This window comes from Takifugu flavidus, chromosome 4 (assembly GCF_003711565.1).
Source record: "Takifugu flavidus isolate HTHZ2018 chromosome 4, ASM371156v2, whole genome shotgun sequence".
NCBI classification, from domain to species: Eukaryota; Metazoa; Chordata; class Actinopteri; order Tetraodontiformes; family Tetraodontidae; genus Takifugu; species Takifugu flavidus.
In genome coordinates, this window is record NC_079523.1 from 7,042,546 (window position 1) to 7,060,733 (window position 18,188).

The 18,188-nt window shown below is 42.8% G+C and overlaps 2 protein-coding genes across 4 annotated transcripts in view; one reads left to right on the top strand and one right to left on the bottom strand.

The window, feature by feature from the left end:
- Positions 1-12,437, bottom strand: part of ppp1r16b (protein phosphatase 1, regulatory subunit 16B) — a 44,916-nt gene extending 32,479 nt beyond the window's left edge. For 2 of the 3 annotated variants that reach the window (XM_057029528.1, XM_057029524.1), the window contains exon 1: positions 12,276-12,437. The gene's annotated coding sequence lies outside the window, so the exon portion shown is untranslated. Of the gene's footprint in view, positions 1-6,562; positions 6,665-12,275 lie in introns of those variants that run through there. The other variant, XM_057029527.1, reaches the window with a different exon arrangement.
- A 706-nt stretch (positions 12,438-13,143) lies between these two features.
- LOC130523937 (cilium assembly protein DZIP1-like) lies at positions 13,144-15,910 on the top strand. Its single transcript, XM_057029571.1, has 7 exons — positions 13,144-13,605; positions 13,727-13,811; positions 13,886-13,977; positions 14,105-14,674; positions 14,900-14,942; positions 15,085-15,151; positions 15,247-15,910. Exons 1-7 carry the CDS (start codon positions 13,144-13,146, stop codon positions 15,509-15,511), a joined length of 1,584 nt encoding a protein of 527 aa, XP_056885551.1. The 3' UTR covers positions 15,512-15,910.
- Positions 15,911-18,188: the final 2,278 nt, after the last annotated feature.

The window sequence follows — 18,188 nt, forward strand, 5'->3', positions numbered from 1 at the left end:
TACATCCGAACAGAAGCCCGATTGAGGTCACCCTGGACCTTCAATCATCATTATGCAGGTGATTTACCACAAAGTAGATTAAGCTATTTACATTATGCACAACATATAGATAGTGGCAGAGGAGCAGGCCGCATGCTGTAATGCATAATGAATATTACACTTATATAGCAAGCAGCAATATTGGGACTTAGAGCCAAAACAACCTTGCATGTGTTCACGTAGGGAGAGAGGTGTTACAGCTTCCTGTCTTCCTTTTAATGGAGGTTCAAATTTAAAATTACAGGTTTATCAGTAACTAGTACAGGAAACTATAGGTCGTAGTAATACGAGGTTACATAATATAGTAGTTTGTTTTATGATCAAAACCATTTATGAACAAACCCCTTGGTTTTGATTTTTGGTTAATCAAAGGTTAAAGTTCCACTAGAATTCATTTAATCATGCTTCCGTGGACCACTGTCAGTGTTCCTGAAATTTTCATTTCAAGCCATTCATAAGTTTTTAAATTTTCTTCAAACATCAGTGCACATTTTGAATAATTTGGCGTCCACCGTAATAGATTTGAAATGAAAAAATCACTGCTCAGATACTCTTAAGCTCCTGAATAGAGGTCTCCTACTAGAAATGGCTATGATTCATAGATAATAATGCAATGTTTTGTGAGGGTCCAAAATTCCACTAGCAAGATTCTAAGTGAAAAAATAGCATCACTATCTATAAAAAAAGCTTCTTACGACAGGCAGGTTCTACTTTTGTAAACAGGATCTTTGAGGTTTTCCTCAGTTTAGATACAATTTCAGCAGCTCTGAATTACACATGCATCTTTTCCTCATGTACAGTAACTGAGTTCTCACTCCTAATGTGCATTTATTCATAAAATTATGGCGCTTAAATTAAAAGCTCAGCCCAGACACTTGAGCTCAGAAAGGCCGGGGTGATCAAAAGGCTTCACTTCCTCTCATCATTTTGAAGAAACATTCTTAATGAAATCTTTAGCAATCCAACATTCATGCAAACATGGAAACACGTACTTTAAAAAAGGGACTCAACAGATTAATAACGCCTCACAGTGTAAAAAAAACAAATAGCTGCACAGGACAACAGCAACAGTCTGCAACCCTTTGACAGTTTGTGTGGTGCGCATCAATTATAACCTCCATAACAGCGCGTCACATTCAGCAGTGCGGAGGCGACTGCTGTGTCAGGACGCTTCGTGCTGAGACAGTAGCAGCAGTGTTGCAAACAATAGCCCAGTGTTAATGACACAGTGTGTGTGTGTGTGTGTGGCTCTTAGATGTATCTGTGTGTATCGACACCCCTGTATTCCTGTGTACACTGCGTGCACATTCCTGCTTGTGCCATCATCACAGCATCTAAAGATCCCCTTAGTTTGTTTAATTACCTACGGACACAGCAGGGAGGCCAAGTTATCTTCAAAACCCATCCGGCTGTCACACGCAATGATGTACGCCATCTTTAATGAGATATAACAGGGACTTGCTCGTTGACGCCCTGTCACTTCTCTTTTTTTTAATCACCAGTGTTTCAGCATCAGTTAAAAAGGACAAAATGAAGATATGTATGACAGGATTTGTTTAAGGCCACCCAGAGACATCACAGTTGTGGGGCTTTTTGTACTGCTGTTCAGTCCAAATAAACAGGGTTGGCTCAAGTCCATCATTAATCACAGCTTCTCATTTTATGATTCAGTCATACATGACGACCTTGAGCAAAGGCAAGGTATACTTCATAATAGACATCTTCCAAAGTGTCAAGAGGGCTTGCGACCAAAGCAGACTTGTCTGGGCATTATGCATCATCCCTTCGCAGGAAGTGCTTATTGATGGTCTCTAACGGCGATTTTAGAAGCGGATACAACTCTTTAGGGGTTTCAGCTCCTCGTAGCAGACCATAATTGCTGTTGGATCCATGGATTTCTCCCTGTGCGGCCTGCATTCAAGAACAAATAATCGTTGCCAAATGTGCCGTGGCTTTTTAAATGCCATCAGTATTGCCACGTCTCCTTGAAGCTAGAAAAGTGTATTAGCTAAATAATTTAAATCATGCCTTCACTGACGGCCACCAGTCAACAGATGCATCAGAGCAAATTTCCATTTTCGAATGAATTAATGCTGAAGGACTTCCCACCAAAATTAGTGCAAAATTCACACCGATTCGCAATCCTCCAAATGAGCTTGAAATACCACAATAATGGCTCACTGTGCAGGGAAACTGAGAAGCCTTTGTTGTGGCATAACCACTCTTATAATGAGTAACTTGGAGGTTTATTGAATCACTTCTTCAGAGCATCACTTAAGGGTAGATCAAATTCTGAGAGTCAGGTTGTAATAACACTTAATTACGCTTTAATGGTCACACAGAAACAATACAATCCTGAGCTGTTTACTGAGGTAAAGTTATTTCCAGTTTCAGTCAATTTCTAATAAAACAGTGTGTAGCTATTAAAGCAGAAGCCAGTTGGTTCTGACTGGAACGCTGAGGTCTGACCTTTCTGACAAGTGCGATCATTATCCCAACACGACCCCTGGCTGTGTCAAATTAAAGTCAGTGGAGTTGAACTGAGAGAATACAGAGAGAATCCCCCCCACCACCCCCCCCCACACACACACACACAAACATACACACTCTCTAAAACAGTGGTAATCTGTCTACAGCCTGAAAGCGCCTATCCCAAGTTCGGCTGCAGTTCCCTGAGGCCATTTAGTATCTGATTTTATATTCTGTATTATTTTCAACTCATTTAATACCCTTTGAATGATGGAGTTGCTTTCCAGCCTTAATTTAATATCTAGCAGGTAAATTTGAACCTCATACAATATTCATATCTGGAGTTTGAATATGGTTTGCCTTATTTCTGCACGTTCCATAAACATGAAGGCTCTGATGAAAAGTGTATTTTCTTTTGAAGGTTCATCAACCAAGAATTCAAGTTGCATCTTAGCAGTTTTCCACTTTAAAAGGAATAAGCAGCCGGTGCGCTGCCGTAATAGAAAAACTGCTTCACAGGCTTCCCTGTACATAAAACTGCAGTTTCCAGCATGTCACACAATTTCTCCATAGTTCAAACGCACACAGGGTAACAGGTGCCAATAATACACTGTCATATGACATCAGGTGGGTTCTTGGTGACCCCCTGAACCAGGAGCCATGACCTGGTCAAACTAAGAGTCCAAGACAATCATTTAGTTTCAGACTCTCTTTCAAACAGAAAAGATTGTTTAATTGAAACTGGAGTAAAACCTGATCAATAACCTGACTAAAGAATGTGTAAGTGAAGAGAAAACCTGTAATTCTATTCCAGAAAGGAGGAAGAATGGATGAAAATGGGCTGGAGCTGCCTCCTAACATCTTTCTTTCTTTGCAGCAGAGGCCTGTTTCCACTGAGATACATGAAGTCAGGGAACATGTTGTTGTTACAGCTCTTCTCCGTCTCCAATTATCTTTCTCACTTCACCTCTTAGATTCACCATCTCCCCAGGTGTCCTTCAAGAGGACGTTTTTATCCAGTCTGGATTACATGTCCTAGTTGGCACTGGGCGTGTTGGTGGAAAGAGAATTTATTTCCTCTGGTGGAACCTTGAATTAAGGCACTTGGGTTGGCCTATTTCTGTGCTGTTGTTTCCCCTGTTGCACTGAACCAGGGCATGGCAGAGAGTATGATGGCAGTAGCAAGGTGTTTTACTTCAGTGATCCACAACTGGCTCTTTTACTGTGGTTTTTGTGTTAAGAATAATAAAGCAAGAGGTTCAACATATAGAAAAATCCAAGTTAATTCAGATTAATGCCTTGATAAGCAGTTTAATTGATGCTTATAAATAATCTTGCAGCAAATCTTGCAATAACTCCCCATTTCTGGTGCCAGGATCGATCCAGCAGGACTTACTGACAAACACATGAATCACTGGCAACACAACAGGCTCTGGAGCATGCACAGTCCACATCCTAATCCCTGTTAACCTGATTTATAGTTATACATCACCCTGGTACAGCCAGGTCAGCACATACCATTAATCATTTAAGCTGAACAAAAGCACAACTTTCATCTGAGCAAAAACTGGAGCCCCACAAGCTTAGAAGCCTCCATAAAAAAATGTCCTATTGATGGATTTTCCCGATTCTGCTGTCATGTCCACAAAACAGGCTTAAGCCTAATATTCCTATTCACAGTGATATTGAAATATTTGTCTGTTCCTGCATTACTACATTGCATGAAGGTTGCTTGATCTTCTGCATGTTTTCTGGACTCTTGGAGCGTCCTGTTTAGGTTTCCTTACAGGTGGCACACATCCTTAAAGAAAGTGCAGGTTCCCTCTAAACACGAGCCATGAAGAGCTTAAAAGATGCAACAACAAGCTTCTGCTTTTATAAGTACAACCAATATCTATTTCCAGAAATTGGTTGAACCATTTTTTTTACCACCAAGCTGGGTATTTGTCGAAATGCACTGTGAAATGAATCCTTTTCCAACTCTGGAATGGGCCACCGGAGTCTTCTGTGGGTCAGAGGCCGAAGCCTCAGATTACCCAGCAGGCAGCATGTAAACGGAAGGACTTAGAGCACTCTTACTCCACACCTCATAAGCCCTTTTGCTTATCTTTACTCATGCAGGGAGGGGGGGGTTCTTGCCAGAAAAGCCAGCTTAGAGAACTTTAAAATGAAGTTAATTTGTATATAATCCTTTTTATTTCAGTGTAGACATGCCTGAAACAGAACATGAGGTCAAACCAGCTCAGTCTGTGTGAGAAAGCTAAAAAATATCAAATTCTTTCAAACCACAAGAGGAAGGCATCGACAGGTAACCGCCGTCTCCGTCAGAGAAATCCTTTTTAGATCTTTTTTAACCTGTATTTCATTTCCAGGTTTGCTTCTCTGGAGATGAAGAACTCCGGTGAAAGGAATGAATGCTAAATAAGACTACCTGCAGTCAGCTGCCACAGAATTAATGACAGTATAGCAGCAGCAGATCATGCAAATAATAATGTTTGCCTGCATGATGTCTGTGTGGAGCAGAGAGAGGATGATTTAATTAGATGTAGAATGAGCCGAAAGACATGCAAAAGTTACGTTATGATGTATTTCACCTCCTAAATTTATTTTATCAGTGATTTCACGATGTCAATGGTTATTATTATTATTGTTGTTGATACGTTCCAACCTTCTTTATGACCACATCTACTTAGATTTTTTCTTCTTGCAGGCACATTTCTTTGCTTTGCGCCAAAAACATCTGCAGGAATGTGAATAATGTTTCACCATGTGCTCACATGTGATACAAAACACAACAAAAACAACAACCCAGTGTGATTTCCAGGAGCCACAGGGACTCAGAAGCTTTACAGGACACAAACACTTGCCAAGTTTCCATCCTGCGCATGTTGTAATTATAATCTAACGTGGAGCCATCATGTGGTCACAGACAGAACACTGCCACACGCGGGACCTACGGGTGAAATTCAGGAACTGCCATTAACATTCCCAGCTAATTCAATCAGGAATGCTTCAGGTTCCAGATTGTGTTCGAAGCTTCGGTCTCCCGTTCAACACGGTTTATGGGTTTGGATGAATGCGATTCTGGTTTGTGTCTCTGGCAAGAAGTTTAGGAAAGATTCACAGGTCTGAAGTGGGAAAACTTTTTTCACAACTCAAGGAAGACATTTAGAATTTGGTTGGGAAGTTCGATACCGCACAATAGTGAAAATTACGACGGCCACACTTCCCACACATTTATCAGTATTTATAGGATTGTGTTTTTGCAGCTAACAAATGGTGACCTTAAGAAATGAGGGTTTCTTGGTTGCTTTACAAATCAGGTAAACATCGGAAAAAGTATCAGTACCACTCCCCCATCCACAAAATGGCGATAAAAGGCCATCAACAACTGATAAATCATAAATGCACAGTCAGCACAGCCAGGAACATAAAGTCGTCACACATCGCAGCGATGCAGATGGCAGCATCGATTAGATCGCTGTGCATCTTCTCACATTTCCATTTATTTTTCCTGCTACCGAAGGAGCGACAAGCAGAGCCCAAACCAATTTGTGGAAAGACAAGTGGCGGGAACATGAATCTGGACACAGCTGTAGTACAAGGCAAGCAGCAAATGTCGAAAGAGACTGAGATCATCAGCGATGCTGTTATCTGCTGCACAATTCCTGAACAGCTGAAGCTTCATAAAAGAAAATAAGAATTTTACAACTAAACTTGGACCGTAATAGCTCTAGCAGTGGCCCTCCAGATGTCCCTGGCTACAAGACAAAGTTCAGGGGGCTTATTTCAAATCAATACTACATCAAGTTCATTCAATTCCAAACTGGTTGTTAAACACATATTCTCTTTTTGTCCTTTTGTCTTTACAAATGACCTCAACCTCATGACAGCGGAGGTCAGGGGGGGTTATCATCCATCAGCTCCACACTGACACAAGCGATCCGTGTTTATTTTAGAACAATCTGCGTGTTTATTTATAAAAGGAGTTGACCAGAACACACCCCACACTGGAGGTCCCAATCCCCCACTCCCCCCCCCGCACTAAACTCACCCAGTTTACTGTATCTGCGGGCCAATTCAGGAATATCTTTTTTCCCCCTCTTCCTGTATCGTTCCTCCTCATCTCTCTCGTCCTCCTGGTTTGGAGCTATAACCCACTGTTGCGACTGAGCCATCCTGCAGCAAAAGTCACTTTTATTGTACCACTATAAAGCACAACGGGTGAGTCTGCACTGTCCCAGGAACAGCAGGGCAGGGCAAGAGTTATGAATCACAAATAGTGCTACACTGCAAACACATTAAAATAAGACTAACAGAACACAAATAAAAAATGATAGCCACACTCACAATAAATGTGTTTGCACTTTAGAGGTGGACGGCACACATTTGTCTGAACTGGGGGTGTGATTTAACTCCTGCACAGCTCCATTGTTTTGATTACCTTCTGTGAATAATTGCCCATAAATTCAGTCAAAGCACTGTTACTTGGGAAAAACAACCACGATAAAAGTAAACACACCGTCTGCATAATTGCAATCCAAACCTGCACAACTATGTTTAACTTAAAGCGAATATCTAAAAGCTAAGAAAGGACAGTCCTTGTTGCTGGAAAAGTTCATTTTAGTGACATTGTAGGACTCAAATCTAAGGTCAATCTGCATTAAGTATTAATAAAGGGAGAAAATGTTAGTTAATGTAATATTCAGTAGTTATTCAGATTCGGATTCAAATTCAAATCCAAGGTTTATTGCCGTATGTACAGCTTGGCGATCTAGCCAAATAATAATGGATCCACATCACTACACTGAAGAAATGTTGTGCTTTGAAATTCCATCACATCTGTTTCTTATTTTCCATCTAGCTACTTTTCATTTAAATTCCATGTCGATTTCGTCAGTTAAATGTGTCAAAATATATCAGATTTGCTTTCTAATCTTTTCAAGTTCCCTAAATCAAAACAAGTTTGGATTGAACCGGGGCCGACTTTTTTTGAAAGATTTTTGAAAGAGGCCATATTTTTGAAGAATAAATCAGATCAGTTGCTTCTGATGCCAACACAACCACTAACAGCGAAAACCTGTGGCTCCATTAATGGTGTTACTTTTGCTGATCAGGGATCAGCGCTTATTTAAGGGATCATTGACTTAAAAACACTGTCTTCTGTGGCGTCCTCCAAGCTACGAGGAAGCTCGCGTTTGAGACCTGAGCGCTGAAAACCATCATCTGTCACCGCTTCATGAAATCTTAATAGCACCAGTGGCTAACAGACTGAATAATGTTGGCACATGAGATGCTCAACACACGCACGCACAGGCACACACACACACACTCACACGCACACACAGAGCCCGGCTGTAACCTTGGTGCAGAGACACATCACCACTTGCAGACCGTCAGCTGAAGATAGAAACAAAGCAAACAAAGCACGCATTAAAGCCTCGTCTCAACCAGCTAAGAGAGAATTCATAAAAGCTTCAGAAACACCGATGAGCACTATCGCAAAAACACGCTCAGGCAGAGTTTTACTTTTGAAGTTCTGTGTGGGGGTAATCTGAGAGGCATTTAGCCCATCGGGAGGGCAGCAGGGCTCTGCAGACAGATTCATTTAGAGGACCAAAACTGTATTTACCTTAGACTTCACCAGGGACTTGTGTATCATTCTCCCCCTCCCCCTGTTTTTAATGTAAACCACGCGGACTCGCTCAGCTCTCCACAACAATGCGAGGAAAAAAGCTTCACAATGCCTCCCCTCAGCCAAACGTCTTCCTGAGCACAGCGTCCAGGCCTCGCTTCCTGTTCACAGCACTTGACGGGGTCTGATTGGTGAGACCACTTCCGAAGTCCACACGAGGTGTTTGACTCCAACGCAGATGCAACAACCTCGGGGGGGGGGGGGGATAACACCGCGGCTTCGGGGAAAAAAAAGGACCAAGAGACTACCAGTAATCCCCACTTTGGAAGGAAGCCTGCAGGTCGTCAGCAACCAGTCACCAGACAACTGAGCCCTGGGAGTAATGAAAGCTTGAAAGCGCGTTAAAGACAATTTCTAGAGGGGTAGCGGCGCTTGGAGCCGCACTGATATTTGTGTTGTCAGAGGGAAAGCAAACATCGAAAGCACACTGATCTAACGGAACGATGCGGAGCCGAATCATGTCCGCAAAAACGACGACTGACGACTGGTTTTAGCCTCACGGCGAGCAATCACAGAGGGGTTTCAGATGCCCCAGCCCTCAGGGACCATGTGTTTAGCACAAACTGAATTAATGTGAGAATAAATGTGTACATCACCAAATAATTAGATACGTGATGTAACAGAAAATAACACGATAAAAGCTGATTTCGCCTCATTTAACGGCAGCAACAATTATTAGGATTCACCACGCAAACGTAAACGCAAACGTGGTGTTATCATTAAATATTTACACTGTAGCTGCCCTGGGATTTGCCTGTCTCGGAACCAAGGCTGCGGATTAACAGATCGCTCCCTGTTTCTTGCTGTAATCAGGACACTGATCTACAATAATCGCTTCTCGATATTAGGCAAGCAAGCTGGTTACAGGCGCAGCGGAGATGACCGAGGGAATCGGCAGGAGGTCAGCAAGCCAATTTCTCTCTCCAGCTATACAGGAAAAATACGAAAACCTGCTAGAACAATACGATCACGTATCCTGGTGGTGAATCACCCAGGTCGGCGTAGCTAAGTGCTTCAAGCTGATGTATCTTTAATTATAAAGCACCTGTTACCATCAAAATGTCTCTAGGTGCTTTACAGAAACACAGGGTCTGACCACCAAATAAAAGGGGCAAAGAAAACCTCCCTTTAACAGGAGGAAACCTGTTCCTCCTGATTCATATGAGGGGATGCTCCTACGGGGCAGGGCAACTGGACCGTCTAACAAGGATGGACATCCCGTTGCCCAAGACTGTACAAAGTTGTTGCCAGAAGCCGATGCGTGCAGCGGAGCTCTAAACTCTATGTTGAGCATGAAAATGGTGGGTGTCTTCCAGCGAATGCCTCTGGGGCTGCTCCTGTTTCAATATTTGATGAGCCACAGCCAAAACACCATGTTGGGATAATTACACAGCATTTAGCCTGCACAGCTACTGAGGATACATTCTGAGGCCAGCTCAGTGCTGCAGAAGGAGCACCAGACTGGAGTGGCAGCCTTCCTCTGAGATCGTAGACCAACTCAGAGGAACCCAATGTCGCTGTCGCACTTGAAACAAGCTAATAGCTTCTTGTCAAGCACATTAGATGACTTGGTGACTGAAGGAAAGTGGTGGGAGAGACTAATGTGGAACCTCATGTGTTTCAGTATGTTGGTCGGGCCAGGGGTTGTGGTTATAACTAACAATTATGTCAATTTATTACCTGTGTATTAATAGCCTACTCAGGTGGGAAACCACAGCTCAGTATTATCTTATTTTATTCCATTTGTTCCAATAGAGCAAAATAAGGGCACTTTAGTCTTAGGCTTCACATTGGCCTCAATTTCTTTCTGACGTCGCCATCACACAAAAGAAAATGTGATGTTTCATAGCCAGGGTCGTAAGTTTCAATATTAATTGGCGCTGTTTGACTTTGGCATAATTACGGGTCACAGGTCAGGTCGCAGGATTAACACTTGGGTTCACAAACACTGGACCCATACTGGGCTCATGATTGGCATCTGTTGTTGGTCAGTAGCATAAACGGTGCTTGTTATCTTAAGAATGCTTCATCATGCCTCAGAAACAACATGCTTCTATTTTTCTGTTAACGGCCTATTCTTATTTTGAGCCACAGGGGTGCAGGAGAGTATCCCAGCGGGCATCAGGTGAGAGGCAGGACAGGTCAGCCAAGCAAACACCACTCACTTATGCTTACAGGATCATTTCAGAGTCCCAAATCAACTTAATGGGGATGTTCATGAATTTCAGGAGGAGTTTCAAAACAAATGCCCTCTAGTGGCCAAATGTAGACCTTTGAGTGAAAACACACGCTGGTTGTAGGGGAAACAGTGGGTTTTAAAATAGGTATCATGCAACAAACAGCATAACCAATATCCCAGAGGCAGCATAACAAATATCCATAGCAACCTTTGTCGCAATCATAAACAATCATTCAATGGATTAAAAAGAATTTAGCATTAGCCTTTAGCACGGTTTAGTGTTATTTCGATCTACAGTTAAACCATAACTTAAAGAGAAATAAAAGGTTATATTGCCACATCTGTTTATCTTTTTATGTCACACTGCGTTTGCAATTCAAGCTCTACTATATAATCAGAATTATTGGATCCAAAAGCTGCTCTGCAACAACCACGCCTCTTGCATGAAGAACACCAGAGTACTATTTAGCATTACAGATCTGTTTATTTTTTGCTTTTAGCCCAATTCGCTCACATGACCAAATGTAGCAATTTGGTTTATAAATATTGTGCACTTTTAGTTTCAGGAAAATAATCAAGTAGGAGTTCCAGACAGTAACAGCTGGACACCTAATGACAGTGCATGTTTTGAGGTTTTCAGCGTTCATCTTTGAATGTTTCGGGATGTGTATCTGCTGCAAGTGAGTCTGCACAAAGACATAGAGAGCACTGTCACTTTTTAGCAGCACATTGGTGATATGAGCTCACGAGCACGGCTGCTGCTTGGAGAAGCAGCTGGAGAAGCACTCAGGACACCGCTGAATACCAAAAACATTTTAAGGCCCAGACGTGGGCACCACCTTCTCCACCAGAAGTGAGATTACACTTGCAGCCTTTTGTCCTTGGAAGTGCAGAACTGTGACATGGAGGCAGTGACCGTGAGAGCAAATGGCACTGATGTCATCACAGCAGCCAGGATCTCATTGAAGTTTAATGCGTCCTGGTCTAGTTTGTTGCTGTCATAATGTCAGAATGCAGCAAACATCTGATAACGAACCATCACCCCCGAGAGAAAGGTTTTTCATTTTTAACTCCATAGCAGATACAGTGATCAAGCAGTGTACTGTATAAAGCACTAATAACGACACTACTGATGATTAACCGTCAGCTCCTCAACCCACTAATAATGTCAAAGTATGACCGTCTGGAAATCTAAACGCAGTTACATTGTGATCATCATTATTATACCTTTAGGAGAGTTGATTTGTTAAATGTATGCGATCATAAATTGTATCGAGCGTTTTCAAAACAAGCGATAGGAAAAAGTAAACCACTGAGACGTCACATCTTTTGCATGCCACAGAACTGTTGACTCGACTCGATCTAAAGAAAATGTATACTATTTGCGAAAGATGGTCTCTATGATGACAAAGAAAAGTGCTCCTATAAACAGAAAAGTCCAACTTTATGAGTTTCACACTACGCACGCATAATTGTGGTACTGTTGGCGTGTATTTTTGGTTTTTTTTCAAGAGTTTTTAAAGTACAAGAGTACATTCGTGTTGCGTTCACGGTCTTGGTGCGCGGAGGAGCTGCAGCAGTAGCGGATGTGCGGGTCCATGTGTAACGAGCGGCGGGGCAAGCGGGGATGTTAAAGCCGCTCGGCTCACTTCAGACCGCGGAGACGGATTCACAGGACGACGGCTTCTCAAGCCCGCTTTAATGACAGGTTACTTAGCCGCAGAATGACCCGCTGAAGGCAGCAGAGAGCTAGCTACAACTGCTCCAAGTGTCGGACATGCCTCTCCTCCTCCTCCTCCTGCTGCCGCTTTTTATTCCTTTACTAAGGGGGAAAAAGCCCTTTCCCCCTCGGTTACTTCTGAGCGCTGTTCGGGGCAGCGCGTTTGCACTCACCTCGGTCCGGGTCGAGATGTTCACATGGAGCTGGGAGCAGAGCTGAGGTGTACCGGGGGGGGGCTACAAACTTCTCCAGTCCAGTTGGGAAAGACACGGCAGGGCTGCGAGAAAAATGCTCACTCTAAGTGTGTGTGTGTGTGTGTGTACGTGTGTCTGCAGGACCCCTCTCTCAGTCACAGCCGGGGGGCGGGGCTAACAGAGGGGCGGAGACTCAGGCCAAGCGTACGACAGGGGTGCGCAGAGCGGGGCACCGGCACCAGCCCCCCCCCAAATCCCCCACTACTGTTAACATTTGACTCAAGATCCTCCTCTTGTTGGTCTTTGGCACATAAAAATATATATAGGTACAAGCAAAATCTTTTATATTTGAAGAAAAGCCACGTTTGGAATCAACTTATCATTATGTGCTATAATTTTTAAGGCCAAGTCCAAAGTCTTTCACATAAAAAATGAAAACAAACAGACATCCTGCGCCTCACGGGGTATTTATCAAAAGCCAGCCTTGTGATTTGGGCTTGTTTTAGTTTTTAGTTTTGTTTTCTTTCGTAATCCGAACATCAAAGCCATGAATTTCAAAGGTCCTTTTAGATTGTCCTTCATGTCTTTCATGCCATTGATCTATAAAGCCACAGTATAGATGTAGTGTGGATTATCCACAAATGATCTGAATAACAAATTGAAACAACCAGGCTGTTAACATCATCATTGTCTTCGTATAAAGAGGTGGGCCTTTCAAATGTGATGTATTGTGTCCTCAACTGCGTTGTGTTGCTTTTTGTAGTTCACTCCCAATGACAAGTTCTTGTTAAGCTTTAGTGAATAAGATCTGTTTTCTGATATGACTCGTTTATCCTTTTTAAAGGAAATGGGATCTCATAACAGATCAAAAGATCTGCATTTCAACTTCATCTTAGACGGGGTGAATGTGGACTGGCAGAGCATCAGCGCTGTGGACATTGATCAACTGGTGAGGCGGGTAGATGTCGATGCCCTTCAGAAACATCTCAGAGACGTCACCTTCTGCAGTCTGGACGGTGCGCAATGCCAGCAGTGCCTGACCCCCGTGGATCCGTCCTTTGTTAAACTTTTTCGGCTGGCTCAGTTGTCGCTGCAGTGGTTAGACTATTGCCAGAAAAAGACTGCCTTTAACATAAACACCATGGAGAAGAAATTGATCACGGGCGACAAGGAGTGCCAAAAGCTTAGGAAGAAGAATAAGGAACAGGAGGAGAAGATGAAGGCAATGGTCTCTGAGCTGAGGTCCAGGAGACTTATTATCCAAAAGCAACAATCTCTGTTTGCAAAGGACATCAACAACGGCATCCAGGTAGCGTTCAGATGTTAAAGCCTCGCTCCTGAGGAATATTAAAACCATTGTTTTAACAAAAGCCAGTCAAAAGGTCTTCGAAAAAAAAGTTAAATATTGGCTCTGTTGTCTTTACTTTCAGTGTGGACACTGTGAGAAGAACTACCTGAATGCCTTCTTCCTCCAGAAACACATGCTGCGGCGTCACCCGGACCAGTGTCAGAACAGTAAGTACTTCACACGTCGCATTCATGTTCCACTGGTGTGGACTCTAAAAACCTTGTTTTTTACATCTTTCCAGTAACAGATCAAATTGGTCAGAAGAATTCTGAGATCAATAGTCTGAAACTGGAGATCAGCAATCTGAGGATGCAGCTAACCCAAGCAGCAAAGGTAGAAGAACCACACTGCTGTTGGGTTTGTGATGTGACTGAAATGTTTGGGCAGATGTCCAGACAAAACCGTTTCTGTAAATCCATGTGGAAAAAACCAGAATGTCATTGTCTCCTTTGACAACCAGGAGCACAACCAGAGGCTGCAGGAGGTTCAGAAGGTGCAGCAGGAAAAGATGAAGCTGCACTGCGAGAAGGAGGAAATGAAGCTGGAGAAGTCAGCGATGCAGGTGGAGGCAGAGAACCTGCAGCAGCAGAACTTTAATCTAGTGATAGAGAATCGGGAACTGGGGCAGGAGAACCTGGACCTAAGGACAGAGAATGGGCAACTGGAGCAGGAGAACCTGGACCTAAGGACAGAGAATGGGCAACTGGGGCAGGACAAACTGGAACTAAGGGGAGAAAATGAGCAACGGGAGCAGGAGAACCTGAAACTAAGGAAATCAAGTGGGCAACTGGAGCAGGAGAACCTGGACCTAAAAACGGCAAACAGAGAACTGCAGTGCAAGAACCGAGAACTAAGCACAGAAACTAGAAAACTGCAGCAGCAGAACCTTTCACTGGTCTCAAGGAGGGAACATCTGAAAGAAGAAAAGCTGATGCTCCAGGTGGAGAACCTTCATAGGTTGACCATGAAGCTGCAGCAGGAGAACCTCGCACTGGAGTCAGAGAACAGAAATCTGAAGGAGGAAAATCAGGTTAACACTGGCACTCCTGCACTTACAGCTGAGCTCAGTCGCAATGACAGAGCCCCCGATCGTGCAGGTCACGTGTGGCCGATATGTTTAGATCAACATCTTCAGTAGTTCTGGGTGCAGATTTATGAGAACGGCCTGCGCCATTGCGGATAACTAGCGGAACATTGAGATAAGCTAGATTAATTGGTCAATAGCCTTATTTACATCTTATTTATCTTCTCACAGGTAACACGTGCATCTTCAGGTCCCTCCCCCACACAATTGCCAGGTATTTATCCCTTTATCAACGATTTTATTAAACTATATATCCGTTGTGTTCCACAGTGAATCATACACTTTCGATATTGCTGGACTGTAAATAGTTATTTCATCTTGTCTGATCTCTAACGGCTTTTGTGTGGCCCAATTAGAGCCAGTACTTAAAAAGACCCCGAGGAGCCAGAATATGAAGAGCCCTCCCCAGAGAGCCTCTCCGGTGTAAGGAAATTCAGATTTTTAGATTGAAATGTTTTCTTGTGCGTCTTCATTTATAGTACGCTTTTTTCTTTGTTGGTATTTTACCTTTTTTACAGTCCGATTGAACAATCTGAGCAGGAGTCGGAGTCCAAAAAGACACTCAACAACTCAGAGAACGTCAGCGGGGGTGGAGACAGGGATTCATCCAGTCCAAAGCCCACCAGCGTGCCAGAGACTCCTGCCTCTGCCATCAGCAAATCGAGTCCGTCCTCGATCGAGGACAAAAGTGGAAAGAAGCAGAGAAAATCGTTCTTTCAGCGCTGTTGCAAAGAACTTCGTGGCATGTGGCAGCGTCCCCTGGCAACCAAACAAGCACCATAAACCTCTGTTATTAGCAGTGGAACAGTGCAGTATGTACATGGATTGATGTAAACAGTATACAGTAGGTTCTGTTTACAATATTGGACTCAATGTCATTAGTAGCTGTATATACTTATATCCTTCACAGACCCATTAACTGTCAGTATGTTGGTCAATGAACCTCCAATTTCTTTGTTCCGACTTATTGAGCTTATTGTTCTGTAGTTCATATAGAAAATGTATATCGATACCAGCCTGATCTCCGTGCATCAGATGAGCTCAGATAATGTGAGGTCAAAAGGTCCATTCATGTTATTCCATTCATTTTAAATTTTTCAATTTACATCTTCATCTGTATGTTCAATAAAGTATTCATTGAAAATAAAGTATCTATCTATCTATCTATCTATCTATCTATCTATCTATCTATCTATCTATCTATCTATCTATCTATCTATCTATCTATCTATTTTAAATCTTTTAAGGGGTGGTGAGGGTGGTTATTAACTGGTAAACACGACCGTGCTATTTTAAACATCAAGCAGTGGCGAGGACAGACTGGAAATGCGTGCATGCTTTAAGTTTGGGAGGTAATTCGGTGAATAAATCTGTCCTGTACTTCACTTCAGATCGTGCTTGATGAGCTGCACCGATACGTCGGCTCTGCTCAAATATCAGGAGCCGCCAGTAATTTGTCAACACAGGCCAGTAAATGTCAGGACTGCTCAGAATATTTGCTTCACAAATGTAAGAGAACTAAGATGCAAACAGTTTTTCTGCACTTGTCTTTTTTGTCCTAATGCACATGGACTGTTAAGCGCATCAGGCTGAGTGAAGGAGTGAAATCAGCTCTCTGCTGTAGCCTCACTAAGTCTCTCTGAGACCATCGACTTGAGAAGAAGGTGCTGCTCTGAATGTCTGAGATTTCGCCCCCACTGAGATTTGCTCCCTCCGTCTTTCGTCTTTTCCCTTCTTCCACCCTTTCTCCCATCTTTTCCCCTCCCTCGGCCTGCCTCGCCTTCTGTGGACAAACTCAGCAATCACATGAAGTGAATAATTATCTTGATTACGTCGCCGCTCTTTCCTTTAAAGTTCACCAGATTCGCCAGAGAGCTCTTCACTTTTGCTTTGATGAATGAATAATTAATTCATGGAAGATCACAGCTCGTCTGTTAGAGGCAACGGAAATACTGACAATGTGTATTTGTCATTTAAACCACAATATAATAATAGTCCAATTAATCGCTGTTCGATTAATATCACTGAATTAAAACAGTATTGCTTTGGGACTGAAGAAGATGAGGAGGAGGAGGAGGAGGAGGAGGAGAGGAGGAGGAGGAGGAGAGGAGGAGGAGGAAGAGGAGGAAGAGGACAGGCTTTAAGGTGAGCAGTACCAATATAGGTGGTTTTTCAGCACTTTGTTTCCTCACGTTTCCTGGGGGTGAAAATGGGGTGAAAGCTCAGACTTATTCCTTTAATATTTCATAGACTTGCACTTGCCCCGTGTTCACTTTGCCACACCGCACGGGGAGTATTTACTTATAGTTACTCTAAAGTGACACTGGAAAAAACCCTTTCAGCTCTTTAAATAATGAAATTTAATCTGGTGGTGCACATCATCTCCAAGGGCACAGCATGGTGAAACACACACACATTCATATATTCCCTGTGGAAACTAGGAAACACACACCTTAACCTACCTCTGGGAAGGAGAACCTGCTTTTTGTTCCTAGAGTCCTGAAGCAGATGTTTGGAATGGTCGTTTAACTTTCGTTCCAATTTTGAGTATTTCCATAAAGGTCACGGTGCAAAATTGAAGCGGCGCAGCAGTCGTGTCACAAACTCAAGCTCTACACAAATCACTGAGCTCATTGTTCAAGCAAAAAGAACATTTTTAAATGCGACTGACGCGTCACGGAGGCAGAATGGTTTTGGGATCTACTCTGCACTGATCCAGCCTCTCCTCTAGCTTCCCTCTGCAGGGAAGTCTGGAGCGGTGCCGAGTCCATGTTGACAAGTCCTCACATAATGATATCAGCAAGTCAGTGAGGATTCCCTCTTATTACCGTCCTGCTTGTTTGGCATCAATTTCACATCAACCAGTCTTTCACTTTCATTCTTATTAGACTGAAGAGTTTTTTCCAAGACAAACCACATTAGACATTCTCAGGTTTGATCTGATACAACTGCAACACCATTCTGTATAGAATGTTTATGTTGTACAGGAGATTCACATAAAGCCAGAGGCTGGTCCCAGCAGAGGCAGGAAAACTATCAACAGGAGAATAAATAAGATTATCTTTACTGCAAAAGGTTACATTTCACAGCATATAAATATGTTATTGCAGTCGTGACAACAGCTTTGCAATAGAAATCCTGCAGCACTGATGATTATTAGCAGGAAAACCAAAGTTATATGATGGATGCAGCCTCGGAGGTGATATTCATGCTGGTTTTCCTTTAGACAGCTGAGAAAACATGGACTTTAGTGCTTTCTGCATAAACTTACACAGACTGGTGTGTTGTCGTGTCTGAGACAGCAGTTTTCACAGTCGTATCCCAACCATCAATTCAAAACCTAGAGTACAAACCCAATTTTTCATTTTTTAAAGATAAAATATTTTAAACAAAGACACAATCTATGGACTCTTGAATTGAAAGGCCAAACTTTTCAGAGAAAGTTTCTAGTTTATTTAAA

Coding starts and splice junctions, on each gene's coding strand:
- LOC130523937 (XM_057029571.1), top strand. CDS start 13,144: ATGGGATCTCATAACAGATCAAAAGATCTGCATTTCAACTTCATCTTA. Junction 14,943..15,084: donor CTCCCCCACACAATTGCCAG/GTATTTATCCCT, acceptor TGGCCCAATTAG/AGCCAGTACTTAAAAAGACC. Junction 15,152..15,246: donor CCCCAGAGAGCCTCTCCGGT/GTAAGGAAATTC, acceptor CCTTTTTTACAG/TCCGATTGAACAATCTGAGC.